General features: G+C 40.4%; 1 protein-coding gene across 3 annotated transcripts in view; it reads left to right on the forward strand.

The window, feature by feature from the left end:
- Nucleotides 1–24,669, forward strand: part of inpp5a (inositol polyphosphate-5-phosphatase A) — an 83,046-nt gene that overhangs the window by 42,876 nt on the left and 15,501 nt on the right. For all 3 annotated transcript variants that reach the window (XM_077613469.1, XM_077613467.1, XM_077613468.1), the window contains 5 exons: nucleotides 243–362; nucleotides 6,583–6,667; nucleotides 18,331–18,426; nucleotides 18,808–18,882; nucleotides 24,369–24,442. In XM_077613469.1, the coding sequence (XP_077469595.1) occupies nucleotides 243–362; nucleotides 6,583–6,667; nucleotides 18,331–18,426; nucleotides 18,808–18,882; nucleotides 24,369–24,442 (450 nt within the window). The remainder of the gene's footprint in view (nucleotides 1–242; nucleotides 363–6,582; nucleotides 6,668–18,330; nucleotides 18,427–18,807; nucleotides 18,883–24,368; nucleotides 24,443–24,669) is intronic.

The raw sequence follows: 24,669 nt of genomic DNA on the forward strand, positions 1-24,669 counted from the left end.
CAAGACACATCTTTAGGTAAGGAACATGCTTTGACCCGCTCTCTGTTCAAGTGTGTGTTTCATATATAAGTCGCACCTGATTATACGCCGCAGACCCAGCGGAACTATAAAAAAATATTACCACTCATAGTTTAGGAAATATGGTAAGTCATCCACCAAGCAAAAACATCTAGATATCAGGTTATGTTTGTTATAATCATTCAACGTTCTCTCAAATCTTGTTTTTCCTCCTTGATTCCCAGTTGTTTTGACCTGGTAAACATCCATCTCTTCCACGATGCTTCCAATCTGGTGGCCTGGGAGAAGAGCCCTTCCGTCTATTCTAGAACCCGACAGAAGGCGCTCAGCTACGTTTTAGACAGGTACACTTTTACATGGGTGACCCTAACTTCATGCCATTTTTCATATTCTTTTTCTCAGACAGACATCACTAGGCAAGCATACTTATGTTCATAGCATGGTTTAATAATTGAGTGCACTGTGTGGCTGCTGTCCACTCTCTACCTGGTAGTTTTCTTCTCATATAAATGGGATCAAAATGCACAGCATATCCTGATTTCTCCTCCACTTTGAATAACCGTACGTACATGCGTGACATAGTTGAATTATGAGACAGATTTTATTGACATCATTCTTTCTTTGATGAAAGAATGGCCTACCTTTTAATGGACAAGGATGTTTTCCTGCATTTTTTTATTATTCCCTTACTTAACTGGATTTACTGGCATGATGAAGATTCTATTTTGATTGAATCCTCCACTTTTATTATGGTTTTACAGCTGTCTTTCCCTCTACTGTCAGCTTGTAAATAGTACATGTAAATAGTTGAGTGTCAGATTTATAGTTAGGTGGTGGAAGGCACTGAATGAAAATTCACTTGGCTGGGTGGCATTTTCCACGCTCCCTGCTTTTAAAATCCTCTCGTTCAACCTTGCTGTTACTCATGGGTCATATCAGGGGTAAATGGTGCGAAGGAACGAAGGGGTAGTTTTGCATGTCCCTGACAGCCAGGCATCCCAGGGTAGCTGGTTGAGGGTCCTGTGCCTCACTTGCTCACATTGGGGCAACCTGTCGTGCGCAGATCCGGAGCACGGAGTGAGAAAAAGCTGGCAGTGCAGGAGGCCGGGAGGAGGAGCACAAAAAGGGTCCTTGGGCTCTGTAAAGGGCAATAAATAATGGGTCGGTCCTTTCACAGGGACTGCTAACCTTTTGGCAGCCACCAGCAAACTCCATTATCCTCCGCTGATCTGGGAGGACAATGTGCCTGGGCTGGGCTTTGAATGAAGTCCTACCACCAACAGTGTTCCCATTCAGTGGCTGGTTGGGAACCATCTTTTTCACTATTGTCCTAAATGTGACTCCCTACCCCCAGAAAGTAGAGCAGGAAAAGGGACAGGGGGGAATCTAAAGCCAATCCCCCCTTCCTTTCCTCTCTCTTCCCTCTCAGAGCTCAAATCTCTCATTGGAGAGGAGGAAAAGGGGGCTGCTCAAGACCCCACCAGCTGAGCTCCATGAGTGGTCATTACAGGAGTCTAACATACAGAGGACAGATCTGTGCTACTGGGCACCAACCCTCAGCTAACACCTTATCTGGGGCCCAGGCTGTATAATGCAGCTTACAGCCCATTGAGAACTGATCTGATAAGCCTTTTCCTCTGTGCCTCTTTTAACTGCTAAACGGTGTTTATCTCCAAGTGGTACAAGGCCTCAGGGGAACAATGCTGAGAAGGAACAGCATTTTGCCAGCCAGGCCTCAATGGGGAAACATATTAAAAACACACAGCTCTGTAGATCGTGTTGCCTTTTGAGCCACTTCCATGAGTTTTGCAAAGCTCTTCTCACGACCAGTAGATGCAAATGAAAAGCAGAAAAAATTTCTCCCCATTTTTCAGTGCTCACAATTTGCGTGAAATCAAAGTATTTGCCCACTTCAAATATTTTAAAGACAGTGGTTTGGGGGTTCTGATTTTAGAATAGTAGACCAAATATTATTTGTTCAAATGATGCAGTGTTCATAGGGTCAGATAAAAATTTGCTTTTTAAAAAAAAAATTATTTCCAACTAAAATCCCTCTCATGTATAGAAGTTTGTTTCTTTTTTCCACTCTTATTCAGTGTGCTCTGCCTTATTCATTGAGCTGAGAACAGTTTTACATTACAACTGTGAAATCCGAGCATAAAAGATCCTTTGGTGGCACGCCATTATTTTCACACAAATATAGTCCATTGTCACAGTCCTGAAGTTAATTTGATCAACATTGGGGACATTTACCGTTTTTGTTCCCTGAAAAGGCTTGTTTCATGCTCATTTTCGGACCATTGAAATGCAGTGATTGGCAGAAAAATAATGTTGCCTTTAACAATTCAAAGCAATTAGTTTCCCATGGGGAGGCAGTGGGCCACACTGGCTACCACACAGCGTTGCTTTGTCATTTTATGGACGGTCATCAGTCAACTGTCAGAGCGTCTCAAAGAGCCCTACAACCTAAATGTTTCCCTTTCGGCTTTTCCCAGAACAACAGGGTGAAAGAACATAGAGAGGCCGGCTAGTCTTCAGCCAATAGACAATTTCAGCAGCAAAAGGGTGGACTGGAGAATCACAGGGAGATCCTCTATAAATCCAGGATGAATTTATTATAATGACGAACGTGTGGGGGTGTTCACCTATCTATTTTAAATAAATGTGCAAATACGTTCAATTTGAGTCATTTGCCTGATTGACAAATCAAAGCACGATTATAATTTTATTATACAGCTGTATATTTACATCATAAATTTCTCATTTGTCATCAATAACTGCATGAAATAAAATGTCAATTACTTTTTCAAAGACATAGCTTGCATAGTGATTTTTAGTTAGCCTTTAAAATTGAATATTAGTTGGTAGGGGGCACTATCATAAATCTGATCAGATACATCCTTTACCTCTGAGAGAGATTCGACGAGACATCTTAAACCATACATCATTTGGCTCCTCTTGCAGCTCTATTCTGAGCCCACTCCCAGACAGCAGAGCTTTCCAAAGCATTGCTAAAAGAGAATCTTGGCACCCTACAGCTCTGTATTTTTGGTCTCGACCCAACGCTTGTGACTGTGGGTGATGCAGGTAACGTGGAGGGACCGTTTGTCTTTCGGTTCAGTTCCCTTTTCAACATTACAGACCAATGCCGTGTCGATATCACTGTAGACACCAATCCGCTCCCTTCATTATTCGATTGCAAATTAATGAACTTTTTCACTACCATTGACGGATGGTCGTCAGTTCCATTTTAATTGTCAAGGATTGCAATGAGTAATCCTGTTTCACGGGCATAGATGTCCAATCCAGTTTGACTGGGAGGGCTGCTGACGATCATTTCCCCCCAGTCTATCGCCATTCCTTCCTGGTCTTTATAGAGATTCATAAAGTATCTCCCTGTGATTCTCCAGTCCACCCTTTTGCTGCTGAAATTGTCTATTGGCTGAAGACAAGCAACCAATGAGTTAACACAGCCAGCTCTTACAGTCAAAATTATTCAGACATTAGTTGTTGAGATAAGTGGCCTATCTACCTTTATTGCTCCAACATTATGTTCAAATATGTGTTGCTCACCTGGTTATCACGGAGTGAAACAATGCTATATGTCAGCCTGTCTATGGCTTTTTGCAGTTTGTTAGCTTAAATCTTTTGCCGTCAATGGCAGCCAAAGATTTAAACGGTTCGATCCCTTACATGGAAGTGTTTGAAATTGCTGAAAATAAGACAAAAAGAAGTACAGTGCCTGGCTGCAACCATCTGAGGGACTGTTGATTTAATCTCAACAGGTCCTACTAAAACCAAGACTTCACAGAATTTGAGCAATATCAATGCATACTTGCTCACAGCACATTAGTTTCTTACACCTCCTGTCAAACTCTCCCATCCGTGGTTTCCCGCTGTGTTTATAGCTATCTCCGCGCATCTTTAATTTGTTGATATTGCTTTAATTGATTCATTTCTCAACCTCAGATTGACCGTCACACACAAAACCCTCTCTCAATGCAGAGCGTTATTTGCGGAGTGGGCGTTGTGTGGTGCGAACATGGGACGCAGGGATGGCCTTCTCTTCAGTGTCAAAGGGCCTGTCAGGGCCACCCCTGACCCATTCAGAAAGATGTCACCAAGCACATTCTTCACAATGTTAACATTCTACCAAATTCTCCACATTTACTTACAATGGATGACCGCACACCAACCAACCATTGTGTGCAAAGTTAAATTTGCCTGGCCAAATTATGGTAAGTCATCTTGTCAATATAATCATGACATGGCCCCCAGTTTCACCCTCTTAATCCCATACAGGCTGTCTATTACATGCCAGTTTAGCTGTCAATCACGGTATTTAATTCTCCAGGAGCGGATTGAGGAATACTGACTGACCAGAGTGGGACAGCGAGAAAAAGAATTGTGTGCTTGTAACTCTTGGTTACCTGTGTTGGGCATCTTTCATTTCTTCACCACGGCCTTCTTATAGTTTTTTAAAGTGTTTGTCTCAGCGCAATTTAGATGCAGGGCAAGAGAATAGTAGTGGTTTAAGGAGCCTGGGAGCAGAGTTGGTGGGCCATATTATAAATTAGCGTCTGACCCCTGTCTTTGTGTGGCTCCAAGGAAGGCCTTATGAAGGGCCCAGCCCAAACCTCAGTGAGAAGAGGCTCTTTTAGGAGTGTCACTGCACGATGAATTGGCCAGGAGAAAGCATGTTTATAGACTGTGTAAAGGAGTGAGCCTTTGTCGTAGAATGTCAGTGACACTGTTACAGTTTGCCTGAATGAACTGTGATGACGAGGCTAATGGGGGCCCTGGCCAAGGGTGAGGGTCAGCCAGCGGGGGTTGAAGGCTTTCCTTGGACCCCCCACTCTCAAAGCCTTTTCACACCCAGTAGCTGTAGCTAATGTTGCAATTCTTCGTTCTACACACAAAGGCAGAGGGGGAAAAAAGTCAACTTTCACACCAGCGGGTCAGCATGAGTGCTTTAGGAAATGATCGTGTAAACAGAATGTTACCTTCTGACCTGTTCTTGATACCTCAGAACGGCAGACAAAACAACCAAGCTTTGGGTATTTAGACATGGCTTTTAGTGCGATGTAGCTGCAGAATGTAGTCTTGAAAGACTCTCTGAGACAATGGGAGACATTCATTTTCAAATTACCCATTGCACAGTTTTCAAAGTGAGAAAAAATGGTTTATTCTACCATTTCCCATTCTTTTGTGAAACAACCGGGATATCATCGGGAAGTTTGTCCAGAACTCCTCTATTCGCTGAGAAAATTAGGTTTGGGCGACACAAAACATCAAGACAAACAGGGTTTTTCGTACTACACTATTGTATGCTTTCATAGCATGATAAACATAAAAACAGTGGTGTTATTATTTACGGTGGTTAAAACAAAAATAATGCGTTTAGTGATGTATTTATTTTTTCTAAGCAAAAAATCTCAATGTCACGTCAATCGTGCTGCTTATTATGTTCATACTTTTTCATGTGATGACTCGGCGGAAACTAACTTAGAGTACATCTACAAAGATAATAATAATCCTTATATTGCTAACAACGCAGTGTTTGAGTCAAAGGTAGCGCCAAGGTGTATCGTACAGTTTAGTCAGTGCTCTCTAATTTAGATCAAAGGAAGCTTACTTCAAAAGCAAGGGAAGTGATCAAGATCCCCTTATTAAATTGTGGGGACATGAGAAGTACTGGTAAATGTTTGTATTGGGATTATGTTTACTTCCCTTTACCACTGGAATATGTTTAAGGACAATATGGCCATGGGAACTCTTCCCCTGTTGCATTTATAGCAGCGTAACTCAACTTTATTATGTAATCTTTTCAAGCCATAGCAACACCACTGCACTTTATAAATCACATGATTATTTATAAAATTTGGATTTTATGTCACACTCAGCGTTCCCTGATTTCTCCTAATTGCTGGACTAACCATGATTTATAGGTTACTTCATTTAGTTTTTTGAGATGTCAGTGAAAATGTATTTTAAATGCTTGAATGTCTGTGATTGGCTGGCTACTGGTTCAGGGCGTCCCCTGCCTGGTGCCTGTAGTTAACTGTGATAAGCTCCATCACCCCCAAGTCCCTTGTGAGGATAAGCAGTTTTGAAAATGAATCAATAAAAAAATGCTTGAATGTATTATTCAGTGAATATTATTTTCTTTGGGGTTGAAGTCTTAAGAGACAATTCGCAGTATTTGCATGGCAATTTAAGTGCAACAAATATACTTTGGATAGAATTATTACATTGCTTCTTTGGCCCATATATTTTTAATGCGTGGAATATTTTATGCTATTATACAAAATTTACCATGTCTTTATATAGACTGTTTCATCAGAATTATCAGACCACAAGGTGGTGCTGTGACCTTCATTATTTAACTACTCAAAGGTCAAACTATTTTTTAACCCAATATATATATATAATATTGTTTGACCTATGAGTAGTTAAAAGTTGTGTGTGTTTGTTTATCAAAGTACATATTTAATCATGTGCACAGTGCATTCAGGTCAAATCCTTTTTTTTTTTAAATGCTTTTTTAATTGTAATATTTTGCAGGATCACGGACCAGCGGTTTGAAAACGTTCCATATTTCATCTTCGGGGATTTTAACTTCAGGTTGGACTTCAAACAGGTTATTGAGGTGAGTGCACCCCTTTGGTTTTTGTTATGGTGTCCCAGTGAGATTTTTGTATGGTGTTGTTAGGGTTAGGTCAGTGTGGTGTGTGAAATATAAACCTGTCAAATATTCTTACTATAAGCATTGTAGCATATTATCAAACTAATTTTGATACACAGTCCAAGTGTGAGTTTAGGAAAAACATGGCAGTAAACAGGAGTAAAAGTGGTTTCGAAGGACTGTCTTTACCATTATGACTCATTAAAGGTTTCACTGTGGATGGACCAGCTGTGTTTGCTCACTGTGCCTCCAAGTGCATTGTTATGTTATGCCACCATTCACTGCTCTTTCTCTGCCCCTTCCTCCCCATGCACTGTCCTTCTCTTGGTGCAAATGAGGCCAGCAAGAGCAAGGTAGTGCAGTCATTCGGCATGTGATGGTGGGGCGGGGGTCTGTCTTGGTATCAGAAGTCATAAAGGCACACTGGAGACTATGGGTGTTCGTTGATAACCGAGCTGAAGAGATGCTTGTTGCTCCATCCTCTCCCTCCACTTCACAACAATGGCTTTCGAATCAGTGGCCCTGTTCAAGGTGTGGGCGTTTTTCATTTCAACCAGGAGCCCATTCATGAGAGAAAAGAGGAGGGGAAGCTTTCGGAATGGAGGGGTTTTCTTCAATTGGCTTAAGAAGGACTTAACTTTGTGAGGCACACATGAAGAGCCCATGTGCAAGTGGTCCTTAAGCCACTAGGACCACTGTAGTTTACTGCAGAAAGTGGGCAACCAAAAGTTGCATATACAGTGAAACCCTAGCAAATACATTCCAGGCCCATCACCAGGAATTTAGTCGCAGCTCTTTGCTTCTCATGGACAGTCGATGATGACGTTCTTCCTAAGTGGCTGAGAGGAAGTGGCCATGTCGGAGCAAAAAGTTTTAACGCTTGATCTTTAAGCAAGTATTTTAACTAAACACGGTGGATATTTCAGAGTAAATGCTGATCTGTAAGTCTGTTAGACTGAATAGGGCTCATTACTTTTTGGCAGACCTGTGAAATATGAACAAGATAAAGTAAGGCAACACTGTTAGTCAGATGTTTTTGCTTCACAGTCCATCAGAGGCAGTGACAGCCTCAAAGTTTGTGCAGTACATTTGATTTAGGTTCTGTAATGAAGTTACATTAGCTTGCAGATCATGTGCATGTGTTTCTTTGGAGATAATATATCCAAATCAAGAATTCTCAACAGTAGATTATACGAACAGTGGAGCTGTTGAGAAAGTCAATGATTGCAATGAACTGTCACCTGGTGCACATTTATTTTGCCATAGTGATAGATATGTACTGTAGCATGTAGATAAAAAATATTATTATTGATGAGGAATCCTGTTTCATTATAACCTATTGTAAAATCACAATGATTATAACAAAACTATTACTAATGATAAAAACAATGTTATTCATAATATTAGTAATTTTTCTTCATTTACAAAAATATAGTTACATTAATGGTATAAAACGGTGTGTTATTTTCTGCATTTAGTCATAATTAACTGTAAAACCATTTTTAATGTGACTGAACATGTCTACAGCTACAAATACGTCATTTTTAAGTTTTTCATTTGCAAGAAAGCTTTTTTTAAATCCATGTTGAATATCATAGAAGATATTCTTCCAGTGTGTGAATTATCATCTGTGATTAACCCGTGTACCTAATCTAGATAACTCTCTTTTCATGTTGCGTCTCTCGTCCTTTCTGCTCTGTGGTAGGTAAGCACGAAGCCACCACTTGTCTCTACCACACTGACATGCTGTTTGAGTGTGCTCAGGGTCATGACCCCTTTTCCAGGGATGTGTAAGGCTTGCATCAGTGTGTCCATCTCTGCCCCCTCCCTTCTACACTGCTCCTTTCATATGCACCTTGCCCCCCATTCACATACACATTCACATCTAGGGTGAATACACACAAACTCATCCAAACTAATTTGTTAAAGCCAAATGAATCTGACTGATACACCCACTTAAGAATGGGAGTGGCATCAATCCAGGGGGGGCTTTTGAGGTTTAGGAAGTAGAGCTGTGGACAAACACACGCACAAACACAGAGATAATTTCTCTGCATCTTAATGAGTGTTCTTCAAACACGCTGACCATTTTGTGGTAACCCAAGAAAAGGCTGATGATGTCATCTAGCTGCCATTAAAGAAGCTTCTCTGCTTCAAATAAACCCGTCCAAAGCGGGGGTCAACTTGTCCAATTTTACAGTGCCCTGCATATTAGCGACTGAGAGAGCTGTGTTGCCACCAATAAACAAATGGGTTGGAACCATGACACACGATGTAACTCACGGCAAGTACGCCGTTTTAGGGCCTCTAATGACAATTAATGTCAACTGGACAATTAGTGCACATCCAACAAAGTGTTGGACTGGATCGATAGCCCATGCTTATCTGAAGGCACACACAGGCTGCTTCTCTTTCTCACTGTCTCGTTTACTGTCTTTATATAACCACTCTCTGCATCAATAGAAAACGGTTGTGCTAAGGGATGAATATTTTAGGGGGTTATAAATTCCAAATTAAAGAGGTTAGGGTTTCTGATTTGTCGGATAACTGGTTTGAAACATCAGGCCCCACAATCACTGATTCTATCCAACATCAGACTCTACAACTTCTGGTCCTCATCATGCCTGTCTCAATTTGGCTGATTTGACCATGTACCACCATGAGACAGTGTGTACAGAAAAGAAGGCAGATTTGTAAAGAAGCGGCGGGCATGTTATTGTCACAGGGTAAATTCCAGGTGGCAAATTCCTGGCATGCTTGTTCGGCAGGATCAGTAACCAGAGGCCCCCCTTCTCTCTAGCATGGGCAACCCTATTAATTGTGGCCGACAGAGGGAATTGGTTTCAATTGACCTCCATTCAGCGGTCCTTTGACTGGCAGACAAAGGACACAGCCACGTGGAGACTAATGTTAGGGCTGAGCGGCCTGGAGGCCGTCCAGTCCCCACCGACCTGCTTGTCCCATGGGTTTTGCTTATGCTTTGGCTTGATCATGCTTTGCATCAGTGCTGATGAAACCAAAGAGAGGGTTTCGAACGATTTGAGATGATTCGGACTTGTTGATGTGTCTTCCGTGGTTTCTTCTTAACCTCAGCCCTTTATAAGGCACACATTTATTTCATTGGCTACTATTGATGGCGAAGAGCAGACAAGCCATTAAGACACCCAGTTCAAATTCTTGGATGTCAATTATTGTTGATGAGGTGACAGCTTTCGTTGAGATGTATGTATTTTTAAAAAGTCTTAAATTAGTTGTTTGTTTTCCTACCTTTTTTATATATATAAGTGTAAAACAGTAAATATTATCCTACATATTTTATTTATTTAAAAAAATGGCTTTAATACAAAATAAAACTTCATTTAATTAAACCATTTAAAAAAAATAACAACAAGAAATTTGTATTTGTTATTAATGTTATTTTATTTATTTAACAACTTTACTACAATGATCTTGGGGGGCCATAACAAGTGTTTCTGTTTTTATCCCTTTTAATTTGATTATATTCGTTTTTACTAACATATTACGAATGTATAAATTTAATTATGCAAGAAATATGCATAAAATAATCTAACTAGTAAATTGTATATATAAAGGTTTAATCACACAATTAAACAAGTATTTAGAACTGAGGAACAAGTTAAAACAAATGTACCTACCCATGATCATCTTTTTTTTAATAGCAGCTGTTGTCAACAGCCAACTTATATCCTTCCTATTCATGCATAAATGTTATAAATAAACAGAATTGGAAGTTCACGTATTCTTGAGATTACTGCGCATATGTGTGCATGTCTTTGAGGTAACCCGTAGTCATGAATTAACTGCATTGTTGACGAGCTCAAGGCTCAATGCCTAGACACCCAGTATATAAAAGAAATCCCTCCTAATTAGATTTAATAGAATGTAAATTTAATATCTGTTGAGAATTTGTGCCGCTGGCTAGCCTTCACCAATTTATGGATTGATAGTTCCTGGCAGGAAGGTTAATTGCTGACTTGATCTATTGTCCCCATGACATGGCGTGGGGCTGTTTTAATCGGCATGATCTGTCGCTACATGGATAGATTTTATTAGGCTTTGCTTGCCTCTCACTATAAAGTGTTTTGAATCAGCACCTCCTGGATGTTTTTGCTAGAGTTGCAGAGAGCCAGAATGTTCATCAATCTCCCTTTCTTTGTCCTGCGTCCTTTCTCTTTTTGTGCAGCATGAAATTAAAGGTGGAGCCATTGACTAGCCCCTCTTCTGATGAATGCCTGTAAAATAGCCTATAATGACACCATAACATGATAGATCACTCACATATTTTATTAATTAATTTTAGTATTTAATATGTATTTTTATGTATTTTATTTCATGGTAACCATGATCACTTTTCAGGGAGGTCTTCAAGTCTGTTTGAGTTCATGTACCACATACTGCATGTTGCAAACATGTTCATTAACTAGTTTATAGCCATTGTCGTGTCTGTTGAACCTCATCTGAGTAAATAATTTGTATCAGTAACGGGTAAGCAATTTTCCCTTTTAGCCCGTCTTTGACAAGCATGTGTGTTACGTGCCAGCTATAAATCAAAAGCCGGCGAGTGTAATTAAGTGTACACTACATTAGTCAGGCTAATTAATTTTGGGGCCATCCATCCATTAACCAGTGGGCTAGCACTGATTGGGACTCTGTTCTATTCAACCCCTCCACAAGGGACTTGCCTTTCCTAAATTCTCCAAGTACTATATATTTAAAGACCCATGGTTACAGATACCATGTATACTACATGTATGTAAACACACACTATACCCTCTTTTTTATTTCTATGAACTTTTGAAAAAAAAATGTGTCTACTTCTCTCTCTTTTTTTTAAATAACTCATCAATTAATGCATTTTTTGAAACGTCAGTATACAAGATCTTCCATAGTAAAACGTTACTCCCTTATGGCATTTTATCTCCTAATATTCGAATTATACTAGCTATTGTAAAAGTGGACTCCCTGGGAAATAAATATCTTTTCTATGTATTGCAAGGTCAAAGTGGGTGGAATTTTATCTGTAGTCTCTGGATGGTTTGCGTTAGACTAGCAAATTAGTTGTTTTCTATGTAAGACAACCACCCTGACGCTATCTCAATTGTCTGAATGTAGGTGACTCCACCCATTTACTGCACTATGCAAGTTAAACAGGGTTATAAGCACCCGCTATTTGACCCCCGTCTTTTTATTGCCTCATAGTTGATGCCAAGGATTTCTTAACAATACAATAAAGGCACATTATCTTGCTAGAACAGTCCAATCTATCACAATGAGGAACCATTGTATCACAGATAACCCATCTGGATATAGAAGGAGACTATTCCCTCCAGACAACGGTTGCTGTTCTCTCTGTCTTTTCTCTGTTTGCGTTTGATGCTAATGAATACAGCGTTGAAGACACAGAGAAACGAGTTCAGCTATAAGGGTTTAACTTGTGCATTGCAGCTACGCTGGAAGTGATGTCCATATAATTAAAATGCTGGCAACAAGCAATGGCTTCTGTTGGTCTCGGTCATTAACAACAGGCCGTTTGAGCCCGGCACCAGCTATGCTATTGCCATTGTGTCCTTAGCGGTGGGGTCCTCTGTGACTGGCAGCTGGGAACACCATGCCAACAGCAAGATGGTGTGACCAACCAAGCCAAGGATGAGCGCAGTGCCTGGCACAAACGGGGCATGGGAGGCAGCATGGCCTAATAAGCCCTTGAGTTGGCCCTGTCAGGTGTTGAGATAGAAATAGAAAAATATGGAATGCATGCTCAATTGGTTTGAGATCAGGTGTATGATTTTGCCCTTCAAGAATGTTTCACTTTTTTTCGCTTTTCGGCTGTGCATTTGGGGCTATCAACAAACACATATGTTTTTTCCCAAAATGTCAATGATGGAAACACTGCCAAAATAATGTGTTGACTGTGGGGGTTGTGCACAAGCATGTGCACGCAGGATCCCCTTTGCTTTCTCCTGCATTGTAATCTTTGAGTGAACTCTATGCATATGCAAAGGAGCAGTCTGTAAAAGAGAGGCTACACATGGCTGCTCACTCAACAAGTCAGTCACAATTCCCATTCACTTCAGCAAAACTTTTGCCTCATGGTGTTTTAATGGCTTGAATTCAAGCCTTTGCCAAGTTAAAGAGGACAATAATGAGTAATGAATAAATTGTCTTTTATTGTCAAACTAGAATTGATCATCCTATTAACTTTGTTTCCCTGTGTGTACTTAATGTCATCTTCATCAGTGGTGCTTCTCTCGACCGGAGGGGCGCATTGTATTTAAGCCGTAAACTTTGTGTTGGCACTGCATTCTTTTAAACAGCTCGGCCCACTGACATTAAGTTACTAAGCGCCACTCACACCTGCTCACAACTATCCCATCATATTTAGGAGTGGCCAATAAGGGCCACATTTAAAATTCACAGTATTTTTTTAGTCCTCCTTGTCTGATTTATCAGCGATGGACATATTGACCAGCCCTTTAGGGTTCAGCTCACATTTTTGTCTTAGTGGATGCAGAAAACAATGAATTTCAGGCCCATTTCTTCTAAATGGCCTCCTTTTTGGGGGGCCGAGAGAGTCAGGGCTGGCCTAACATCTGTTTGTGGCCATAGCCAGGCGGGACCGTAGCACAGTGGGCCTTAGTGGCCCCCTTCTCCTCTCCCTGGGGGTCTTTGTTCCCGATTTCATGCTATCAGAGAGGCAGCATGTTTTCCTGCGCAGAGCTGTCAGGAGCATAAAAGACCCTGAGTGGGGTCACATCAAGAGGGATGGCCATGAAAAATTGGTAAAATGTATCACAAAGCCCACCCACTAGATGGTTGCCTAGCACTCGGTGCTGGGGTGTCAACACCCCACCCCTCTTCCAGTATTTTCCCCTTTCCCTTGACTGAATTACACCTCTTTCTCAGACAAGCCCATCATTAAGATGAAATGATGCAAACAAATTAAATGGTGGTAGGCAAATGAATTAGTCCTCTTTGTGTGTCAAAAGGGGCTATTATGCCTCACTGGGGTCTTTACCTAATGCTCAATAAACAATCTGGTCACCTGCCTGTGTATATGAAATCAACTGCTTAGGGAGATGAAGTTATGACCTTTTTTGTTATCTAAATATTCACAGCTGGATAGACTGAACACATAAGAATGAATAATCTATCTTGCTGTTTAGGTGACGGATAAAACTTTTCCTTTCCTAGAATTATTGTTCCATCCCCATTTTTGTTGAACAGCCGAGTAATGAACCCAACACTCTCTGCATTCTTATTGGATAATCACTAATCACTGAGTGCCTCTTCGATATCCAGTAATTGACTCAGAAGCAACAGATTACCTCACTATCTGTTTCCTTTAATTGATTTCTAACTAGAGCTATGGCGGGATAGGTAAATTAAATGGGTGCAATGTTTTTTAAGTGCTCAGTAAGTGTTTATACTCCATCAATAGCAATTCGGTTGGCTATATTTAAATGGCATTCAATGGCCATGGCACAGTCGGACATGCATTTATTTTCTCATTAAGGGGACAAATGTTCTTTGCAGGATAGCCTTGTTTAAAAAAAATCCATGAAGGACAATTTTGCTTTGGACAACATAGCTTTTCAAAAACATCACAAAAGAAGTTAACTGCATTGAAATGACCACTGAATTGAGTAATCTTTGTATGTATAGCATTATTGAGAAGAGTGGGTACGTTAAACAGTCTTGGAGACATCTGCCGTGGTTGGTTTCAAAATGCTGACTATAAGTGGCAGGGGAGGTATCTCAAATTAAATCTCTCATTAGACTTTCTTTGTACAGGTGGCCGTAATGTGTCAAGAGCTCGGGTTTGAGACAATGACCTCCTCTTAGTGGGACTAATGTGCCACAGAAGAACAACCCACCCTCCTTTTACAGCCGCTACTTTACACAGAAGCAGAGTCACAATGAAGCATCTGGTGGTCTTTTCCTGCGTAGAAAGCTTTTTCATGGCTATTGTGTTTGCCACCATGCATGTCTGAAGGAGAGACTTTATACGTTTGTGATTTCACTTATATTATAGGACAGGGTTAACTTAAGAGTGCAAGATACCTCCAAGTGTGTTGGATACGTTTTAGAATAGTAGTTTATAACGGAGGGCGTTTGGTTGGCTTGTGTGTCTTTGCTTGCGTGTGTGTGTGTTTGAGACCCCCCCCAACTCCCAGTTGCGGGGGGTCATTGGGGTCAAAGTGATGAATTTTTATGGGCCTGTTGCCTGTGTTTCAGCCCTGTCGCTTTCTCTGCGCGCTGCACTGCCTCTCAAAGACATCCATGCTGGGCAATTTGTCCTGCGGGGCCCTGCAGAATGGGCCAGCAGAGAAGTTAAATACCAGGGGGGAACACACACACACACGCACACAAAACATAGACATGAATTGGGATTCTCTCACACACTCACAAACCCCTTCGTCCTGTTGTCTTGAATGATTTGTGGCCTGTCCATTATCTATTCCAAGAGGACAAATGCTTTTGGCTGGTTTCTGAAGGTAAAACCCAAATGGCAGGCCTCAATGTGTGCTATTGTTTTTAGAGAAGTTTCCCAGATGTTATAATGCACAAGATAAATAGGGCACATTATCACTATCTCAGATGCCCTTTTACCTCTCTAAGCTCGTTTTTGACGAGGGCGTGGTAGGTTAGGAGACCTCCTAAAGCGCACACATTGCCAACAAAACTCACTATTACACAGTCCAGTGGGTTCACAGGAAGAGTTGAGACTTTCTGCGTCACTTGCTGTTACGGACGACACCGGGTAGCCTTCGGAGGGTCAACAGTTGATCGGTGGGTCACGCTCAGGCTAAGTCTGCTGTTGATAATACGTCCACTCTCACCTCACCTCCATTTTGAATAGCAATCCTGTTCTGTTTGTCAGTGATTAATCTTTGTTTGGAAGCATTAAATTAGCCAGCTACGGGACGGAAGAGTGGATGACTCTGGCTTGTGTCCAGTCACATTGGGTGGGGAGAGACGCAGCTGATTTACTGGCTTTTCTGTGTAATAGCGAGCTGTAAAGCAGGAAGCCAAATTTGTTGTCACCCACTTTGAATGCCTCCCTCCTACCCCACTCAGGCAGACATGGCAATCATGCATGCAGAATTGGTATGATGAACGACAGCAAACGGAGGAAAAGTGATCAGGGTGCTAAGCAATTCACGTTGAACCTGCCAGCACCGCTGGCACACAGTCACTTAGCTGGCAACCTCCGTGTGTGGCAGCTACAAAATAATAGTGTATTCTGACAATGCCAGTGCCCTGGCTGACAAAAAGGGGAACCCTTGTTCTAGCCACCAGTAATGAAGAATGAATAGTTATCTCATTGTCCACTCATCTTGTCTCTCCTGCTGCACAATTTTCCGACCCAAGTGAACCGATTTGTAAATGCATAGTAGGAATGCCAATGATGCCAAATTCACCGTGTTGAATATGAATGAAAAGAATGCAATGACTGTAACACATTTTTAACGTTATATATATATATAATATTATATTCAATTAAAATAATATGCCCCTGTGGGGCAGTTAAACACAGCATCTGTTCACCAAATACCATATGAGCACTATAAATTATGCAGAGCCCTTTTATAAAGGATGAATAAATAAGGAACAAAAACTACAACCGTGAAGAAATGTGCAACAGGCTAAGATAGTGTGACACTTTTTCCACACAAAAAAGCATTAAAAATGTTCACAAACACATTGTGGAAGAATTTGCACACGGAGGATATTGTTTGGGGTAGTTAAATCGTTATGGGTATGTATGGCTCATTGACAATGTTAAATTTGTCGTGGGTAGGTTTCTTAGTGTTTAAGTTTAGCATGGCGGTTCCCCTCCATCTGCTGGAAGGCCTCGAGACAGAAGGCTTGGGTGTCTGTGTGGGTCTTTGGTCTTTGAAGTGGGGCAGATTGCTTTAACCTCTCTACTAAAAAGACCAGCTGGAATAGAGAGCTCCTTTAAACAGGCGCTTCCTCCGGCGACAGTCATGAGATTATTCACCATTGATGCATAAAGCCAGCGCCTTCCTCAGCGACCTCCCTTCCCAACCCCCAGCTTCTGGCCCTCTACAAACACTCATTGTTGACCTGGGCACATAATGCAGCCATGTAATGCCAAGTCACTTTGCGGGCTCTCATAAAATGCAAAAATGAGGCAGGACATCTTACCTTTTAACTGCTAATATCACTTCTGATGGTCAGTGGAAGTGTATCGACATGTCAAATGCTTTTGAGTGCATTGATATATTCCAAAATGTGCCCGGCGCTTCACTGCACTGATGTGGCCTTAAATAACGCAGCAAGTTGTTTTTGGGGACAAAACTGCAGTAAGTTAGGACTGAAGCCTCACATTCGAATACATTACAGTCCACTCAAATGCTCAGATGCCATTACTGGCAACTTTTTATATTATAATCTAATGACTAAACTTCATAAACCCTTTATAAGGTAAATGAACGTTAAACGTTACAAGGACTGGTGTTTTATTGACCTAGACATTATTATTATTCATTATGTTTATGTTTTATGAATGAATAAATTATAAATCAATCAAAATGAATAAAAAACTCAAATTGTTTTTATTAATAATAACAAAACTGTTCAGTGCCCCCAAATGCATGACTATAATAGGCTAAACTCACCCAGTTTTAAATGAGGAACAAAGATGGAAAATTCTTTACTTTCAAAAGGAATCTTAAAGGCATGAATTTGATTTTTTTTTTGACAGGAAAAGTATCTCTTGCCCCTCTCACTTGCTTCTTCTTTGGCCTATTCATTGCACAAAGCTGCTTAAGCACACTTAAGCGCATTAGCATTTGGCTGCCAGGTGACCATATTGACCCTGCATTTGGATTGCCTAAATGAGTGAAAGATGGAGCGATTTGTTAGGGCTTCAGAAATTTGCATTTGTGGATAAACTCAGCAAACGTGGCGAAATGGGGCTGATGCCGTGAGGAAGTTATTTTTCTTCAGTTCAGTAATTGCTTTAATTTAGTGGGCCAATCTGGAAAATTCTTCATGTCTGAAAAGGAACTGATTGGGGACATTTTAGTTCAAAGGGGCTTCTCTGTTCAATATATTGGCTTGACCTGATTATCTAATCTGTGCTTTGAATTTCAATCAGCTCATCCAGTGTCTGCTGTGTGGTATGGGAACCGCTGGCTCAGGGATTACCTCATTCAACTGTCTTCAAACACAGATGGTCCAATGTTTAACTAGTTCTTGAAAGGCGAATTTAACCATATACGCAGTCCATGGGGTCACTACATTGGACTAGTTAAGGAGAAAGGACAGTCAGGTAGTCATATGGGCACTCATTTTTCTCCCTCGCACTGAAATCTGAAGTATGTTGTGGTTGATTGTCTTGCTGCAATAATAACCAGGTTTGAAAAAATTCCTATGGAAAGGATCTTAGATGTATTTGGTTGGCATAATCTGCGATTGGCCTGCAGCCAATTCATACCGCTTCCTTGCACTTGTGATGATTTGCAGTTCAGATAAATGAATGAATGGTTGCCATCACAGTTATAGTGTTTTATCTTTATCGTAAAAAAATGTCCATATCAACTCTGAGCATGTTTCATCTCTTGAATTGTCCCTTTCAGAGACTGTGTTCATCAACCACAATGCAGGCAGAAAGAACCACAGACACCAATGAAGTCAACAAGCTAATATTTAGAGAAAGTGATAATGACAGAAAGGTAAGCCAGATGGTTTAATTTGCCTTCACACACACTTTAAGTTAGCTAATAAATGTGTTGATTACGATAGAAAGATCCAGATCAATATCTATCTGTACTTGTAGAACATGTTTTGGCTGACAAACCAAAGGCACCTAAAATGAAAAGCAATTTAATCTTGCACAATAGGATGCTAACATCTAACTATTGTAAATTTAAATGTAGGTAAAAATAAACTATATTTCTTCAAACTGAAGATATATCAGCTCTTCAATGATATTACATAATGATTTGCCTAACACTGCAGCACAGCACTGGTCATTAGTTTTGTAATTACAAAGTGCTCTTCCCATTAATATTGGTATTAATCAGAGGCAACTCTCTCTCTTGCCATTAATTCAGGTCATCCTTCAGCTTGAAAAGAAGCTTTTTAGTTATGTCAACCAAGACGTTTTCCGGGAAAACAACGGGACCTTGGTAAGTCACTGAAATGTCTTGAATCTTTTGTTTATACAATCAACCACTCTCAATCATTTCATTATTCCAAGTCACTTATTACATATTTAATTTTATTTTATTGACTTTTTCTCCTCAAAGTCTAATGGCTATGGTTGTCGTTGATCGCATTCCACATTGATTTTCTGGACATTTTAAGAACATCAGTTTGTATTGTGCTCAAAGTCTCTCATTGAATTAGAAATTAGTTGTTTTTCTAAGATTTTATTGTTCAAACTTGCACAATATATAAGTGTAATACCATGGAAAAAAATCCCTCATGGCCTTTTGGTTATCCTTATATTAGTGAGCCAATTTTGGTATGGTTTGAATTGATTATAACCCCCTTAAAAGGTGATGCAAAAATATACTTTAACTCAACGTATGTAATGGAAATTGGGTTCAAATGATCAAATACATATGGAACAGGCAGATGTTATTATTCCATAATATTGCCCAAGCGTAGAGGATAAAAGTCAATTGTCTATCACATATATTATGCACTTTAAATCAAATACAAGTACATGTGCACAAAGCAAAATAAAGAGGTTTGTGCGTGTTTTACAGGCAAGAGAAACAATTTGATTTGTTACATTGGAATGTGTAAGAATTATAATGGCGTAAGTGGAGTGAGCGCACACCCTTCCCTCCGCCTTCTTGGCCAAGTCAGACAAGATAGACGACATAATGGGGACTTCTGAGATAATCTGATGGTCGAGTTAAACACACCATGTTATGATCCTTATAAAACAAACTACCTTTCTAAATGGATAAATATGCCTTCTCCAGTTGGAAAGGGGAAGAAAAAAAATCATTGCATCCTTCATCAACTGTAAGACTTGTACCAGCTTGACAGAAATTTAATTCGAGGCAGCACTTGAAAATAATTATTGTATTTTGAAAGTAGTAATCATTGGCTGGGACATGATTGAATGTGTCCATGCCTATTGACTTTTGCTATGATTAATAGGTTTGTTTAGTCGATATTCCCATCGAAATTGTATAATTAATTATCCCCGGCGCTGTCAAGGCGGGACGATGGAGAACCCTGATGAGTATTTGGGAAGATTAAATTTTCCGGGCTCTTGTGGCGTCAAGGGGCACGGCGGGGCTCTGCTCCAGTGGAGGGATGGAAGTGTGTGTGTCTGCGTGTGTTTCTCTCGTGTTTGTGTTGTGCATCTGTGTGTTCTACGTGCAGACCCCACTTGGCTTCTACACACAAACACATGGTCAAATCCCCCACAGCCACATTGATTCGGTTTCACTATCTCTTTATTGTAACTTTGTCAGTGTAGTGTCGGCAGATAGGGGACCAAGAGAGGAGGTGGCGTGTGCTCGGGTGAGTAAGTGATGAACCTCGTTGTCTGACCTGCCTCTCTTTTTCATGCTGGCCGCATTGCTTGCACTATTTCTCAAAAGCCCAGAGATACCTTTAACATTACAAATGTCCAATAAATAAATAAATTGTGGTGCGCCACGTTTTCTGCGTGTCACAATTCCCAAACGGCATTGGAGACGGAATGCTAAACGAAAGCTGACCGTCTGTGGCCAATTATTTTTGGCTGGATTTTGTCCTCGGTTGTCGAAAAAGCGACCGAACGTATCCATGTACAAATATGCCATGTGCTACTCAATCTGATATTCATGATTTGGGAAGTCACTCGAGGTATTCCGTGCGTGAACTCAAATTGTGGAATTGGTGTCCTTTTCCTGACATGCGTTTAACTTCTTTACCACGTAACTCAGTTAACATGGAAATGAAAGTTCAGCAGTTCAGTACGCTGTCGATTTCAGCTTTGTTCGGTCTGGTCTCCTCCTGGTACCAATCGGCCACCTCTCTGTCACTCAGTTTATTGCTTTTCCACACCAAATAATGAAGGTCTCATAAAAAGAGGGAAAAATATTGCCCTTGCAATGAAAGCCAAGTATGAGGTGTAAAAATCAAATTAAATGACCTTTCACCCCAGCATTTATTGATGGCTTTTAACAGCACCAGGTGTTGTCACAGAGGATATTTGACAAGATTTAAATCAAAGCACAATTACAGGTGCCGGACAAGTCACCGGTACGTGGAGAGGGACAGCTGGGGGCCAAACACCTCATGTTCAATTTTTTTTTTTACCCCTCAACTTCCGGCCTTAACTATCACTGCCTTCTTGATTTAGGATGAGATTTTTCATCCAAGCAAAGTCAGAAATTCCTCCTCTTGACAGGGCAGTTTTTACCCAGACACTTCTTCATCTCCCCCCTGTGTGATATTGTACTGCATCATCTCACAACACCTCCTCCACAACTCCCAAGGTCATTTGCTGCTTGACAAACTACTGTTGGCTTTATAATGTCAAGAGGCCTTGAACCAATATAAGCTGATTTTTAAACCACTCACCCGCCACAGCGACAGAGCATTATGCTTAATTGACCTCGGATTAAATGTGGTGTGAAATTCTGGCACGCAGTCTTGTCCATTCACCTGAATGAATTACTCAACATTCACTTAGAACAGATCGCAAGTACACACAGCCATATGCTACTCACCTGCTGTACCAACTCTTTTGCCCACTTAAATTATTTGTATTATACCCCATTTCACTCAATGTTCAACCCCAAATTGCATGCTATAATAATACATGGCTAACATAACTCTGTAAACTTTCTAGGTTAGCTAGAAACTGCTCTGAAAAGATATATTACGTACCTCGTCATTTATATGGAGGTGCCCAACTTGTATTAAGATAATATTGCAATAAATACTACAATAATAGAAGTAAAGACTTTCATGGTTTTAGGGATTCTACTTGAATGTTTCTATTTTTTCCGCTAATCAGAACTCCAATTCTCAAGAAATAATCTATATATCACGTCTTTTTTTTGGGTGATTAACTCATGCCAGTGATTGTGTTTCATTGGCATTGATTCATAGATTGATTGCAAAAATATTTCAAGATTATGAATATTCTATTGAATTAATTGATTAATCCAAAATTATTCGTCAGATTCACCTACCATAAACTCATTAACTGTCAATGATAATGTTCCTGTGTCAATGACCAGTCCATTTGACTGGCAACGTTAGAATTCAGAGTTTAATTGTGAAATCACATTAATCGCAAGATTGTTCAGCAGATTAATCCATCCAAACTGTCTATTAATCAAATAATTATTTCAAAGATGAATCTATTATTGGCTAAAATACTACCAATGATAATGCTTCAGTCAAAAAGAGTTGATACATTTTTATTGGCTCATATATTGATAATAGTGTGTGCCTCCACACTTTGATTGGGTTTTGACACACACTCACAGTGGATGGATGGTGACATAGGGTGGACAGTGGAGCGTGGGGTTGCATCCCATGCTCTGCCATCCTTCATCCACAGTGTGTGAGTCTCTCCTATGACCCCAGCAGCGTGAGTTTGATGAATGCGGCACATCTGCCCTCCTGAACCACAGAGACTCCGGCTGGGAGGCCCTGCTGGCTGCAAGTAATGACCACTGTTCTACATGGCTGACACATAATCGCAAATACTAACACAGACAGCCACCGCAAAGACATCAGACTCGAGCTCACATGTGTCAACTGGACAATGATTTGAACTTCACGCTCAATCATCGGCAGACAGCAGGAATTTGTCAGACGAGCCAACAGTTACACTCTCGTTCGGCAACGCATCATCCTTTCTTGTTTCCACTCTCCTCGCAGATTATTACCCATGTCCACCATTGCCTGTCTTTTGATATTTCATCTTGTACACGTCACCATAGCGCCAGATGTAATACACCAATGTAATGTCATTAATGTCCAGTTGGCTGTTCGGTCTCTGTCATATTCTTCGCATCGTAGTAGTTTCAAACAGTAACTGTTCCCTATCCTGAAAAATACCCTACTGCCCATTTTATAATCAAAACCAACAGTCTCCCATCCAACTTGACGTCTCCCGTTCTATAGGAAACGGAAGGGCCCAAGCGAGCGTTGCTAAGAGAACATTGCTGTCAGTCTCTCAGGGAGGCAGTCATGCAGGTGCCACTGCTACCTGTTTATCTCCTAGATAATTAATGTATACAAGAAGCCACTAATTGCACTTTTCACTCATGATTTATGGCTTTTGTGAAAGTGGGTAAATTGGGGGACGTGTGTGTTTACACTCAAGTGAGTGAGTACAGCTGGGTGAGGAGACATGATTAATGAAGAGTGTGTCGATAGACTGGCACGGTGGCTAGAGAACCCCCCTGTCAGATAGGGCAACAGAAGTACACACAAATATACACATGATTGTGCACACACAGTGCTGTCAAAAATGGTATTTGTCCTGAAGACTCATTCACCTTGTAGGCGTTCCTCCCAAATCTTGATAGGCTTTGTCATTACAAATCTCTTTATTGGTAGGTATCATTATTATTAATTATCATGTTATTTTTATTATTATTTTCTAATTTCATAGACAAAATGTCAAATGGAGAGAACTTATTGTATATTGTGCTTCCAACATTCACATTCACCATTCACACATACATTCATACATCAGTAGGCGGTGCTGCTGTCATGCCCACTGAAAGAAATCTAGGGTTCAGTGTCTTGCCCATGGGCACTTTGACAGGATTTTGGAATTAGCGAGAGACAAAAACGATCCAATAATAAAAAATATTTACTATTGGTAGCTGTGTTATTATTAAAAGTTATTATCATTTACAACTTTGCCAATGTTAACTCAGGCTTCCACTGACGTCCAAATCATTGAATGAGGGAGGTTTGTTTATTTGCTTTCTCTCTTTTCCGTTCAAATGGATTGGATGTCTACTAGTAATAAACTTAGATAAAAGGTTTTAATTTACTTTTTAAAAGCTACATGATTAGACGTCTGTCATTGTCAATGAGTTAATAACTTAGCCAAACACCCTGTATAAAAGGCGAATGGTTAATACTAAATCTGATGGAAACTGCTTTTTTAGCCCCACAGCAACAAGGCAATTCTAAACTTTGGCTTTTTTATGGGGAGTTTGTTCCTTGGTCTCTCCACAGTAACATTGCCCAGATGTATGATTGAGAGTCTGTCTCCATGTGTGAGCGTTGCAATTGTGCCCCGCCTCGTGCCCCATGTCAGCTGCGATAGCCTCCATGTCCCAGTGACCCTGCACAGGAAAAGCAATAGAAATAATGGATGGATAGTAATCAATCAAACAAGTCACCGATGGATTTTCTTGTTATTGAGTAGTTTGTGTCATTGCAGCTCTTCTATCAGAAAAGCTGTCAAAGATAAAAATGTAAGTTGTCATTGCCTGTCTGTTTGTGAACACCCACCAGGTTTCCCCAAGTCAAACCCAGTCTCAATATTGCCACGTTCTCTAGTTGTCTAACTCTTATGAAGATTTTGGGTAGTAGCTTTTTTTGCTGAATGTAATTGAATTCTAGTTTTACCATTTATGTCTCCTGGAATCATTTTTACAGTATTTTCCGTATCATCTCACTACAGCTCTTAGAGGACGACAAAGAACTGTCAGTGTTCAAGGACCGACTGCATGAATTGGAAATATCTTTCCCGCCCAGGTATGGATACACACAAGCACAGATATACACAACACATATTTGTATAATATATCTTAAAATCAGTTCCAGAATTTACAAGTGCAGATTTACATTTAAATTTTACTTATATACATTTATCTTCAACGGTGATGTAACTGTTCTGGTTTAAATTAAAACTGAATCAGACAAAAAAAGATGATTCTTAGAATGATTCAAGTGTGAAGAACAAATCAGAGGCTATGCTACTG

This window comes from Stigmatopora argus, chromosome 11, assembly GCF_051989625.1.
Source record: "Stigmatopora argus isolate UIUO_Sarg chromosome 11, RoL_Sarg_1.0, whole genome shotgun sequence".
Lineage (NCBI taxonomy): Eukaryota > Metazoa > Chordata > Actinopteri > Syngnathiformes > Syngnathidae > Stigmatopora > Stigmatopora argus.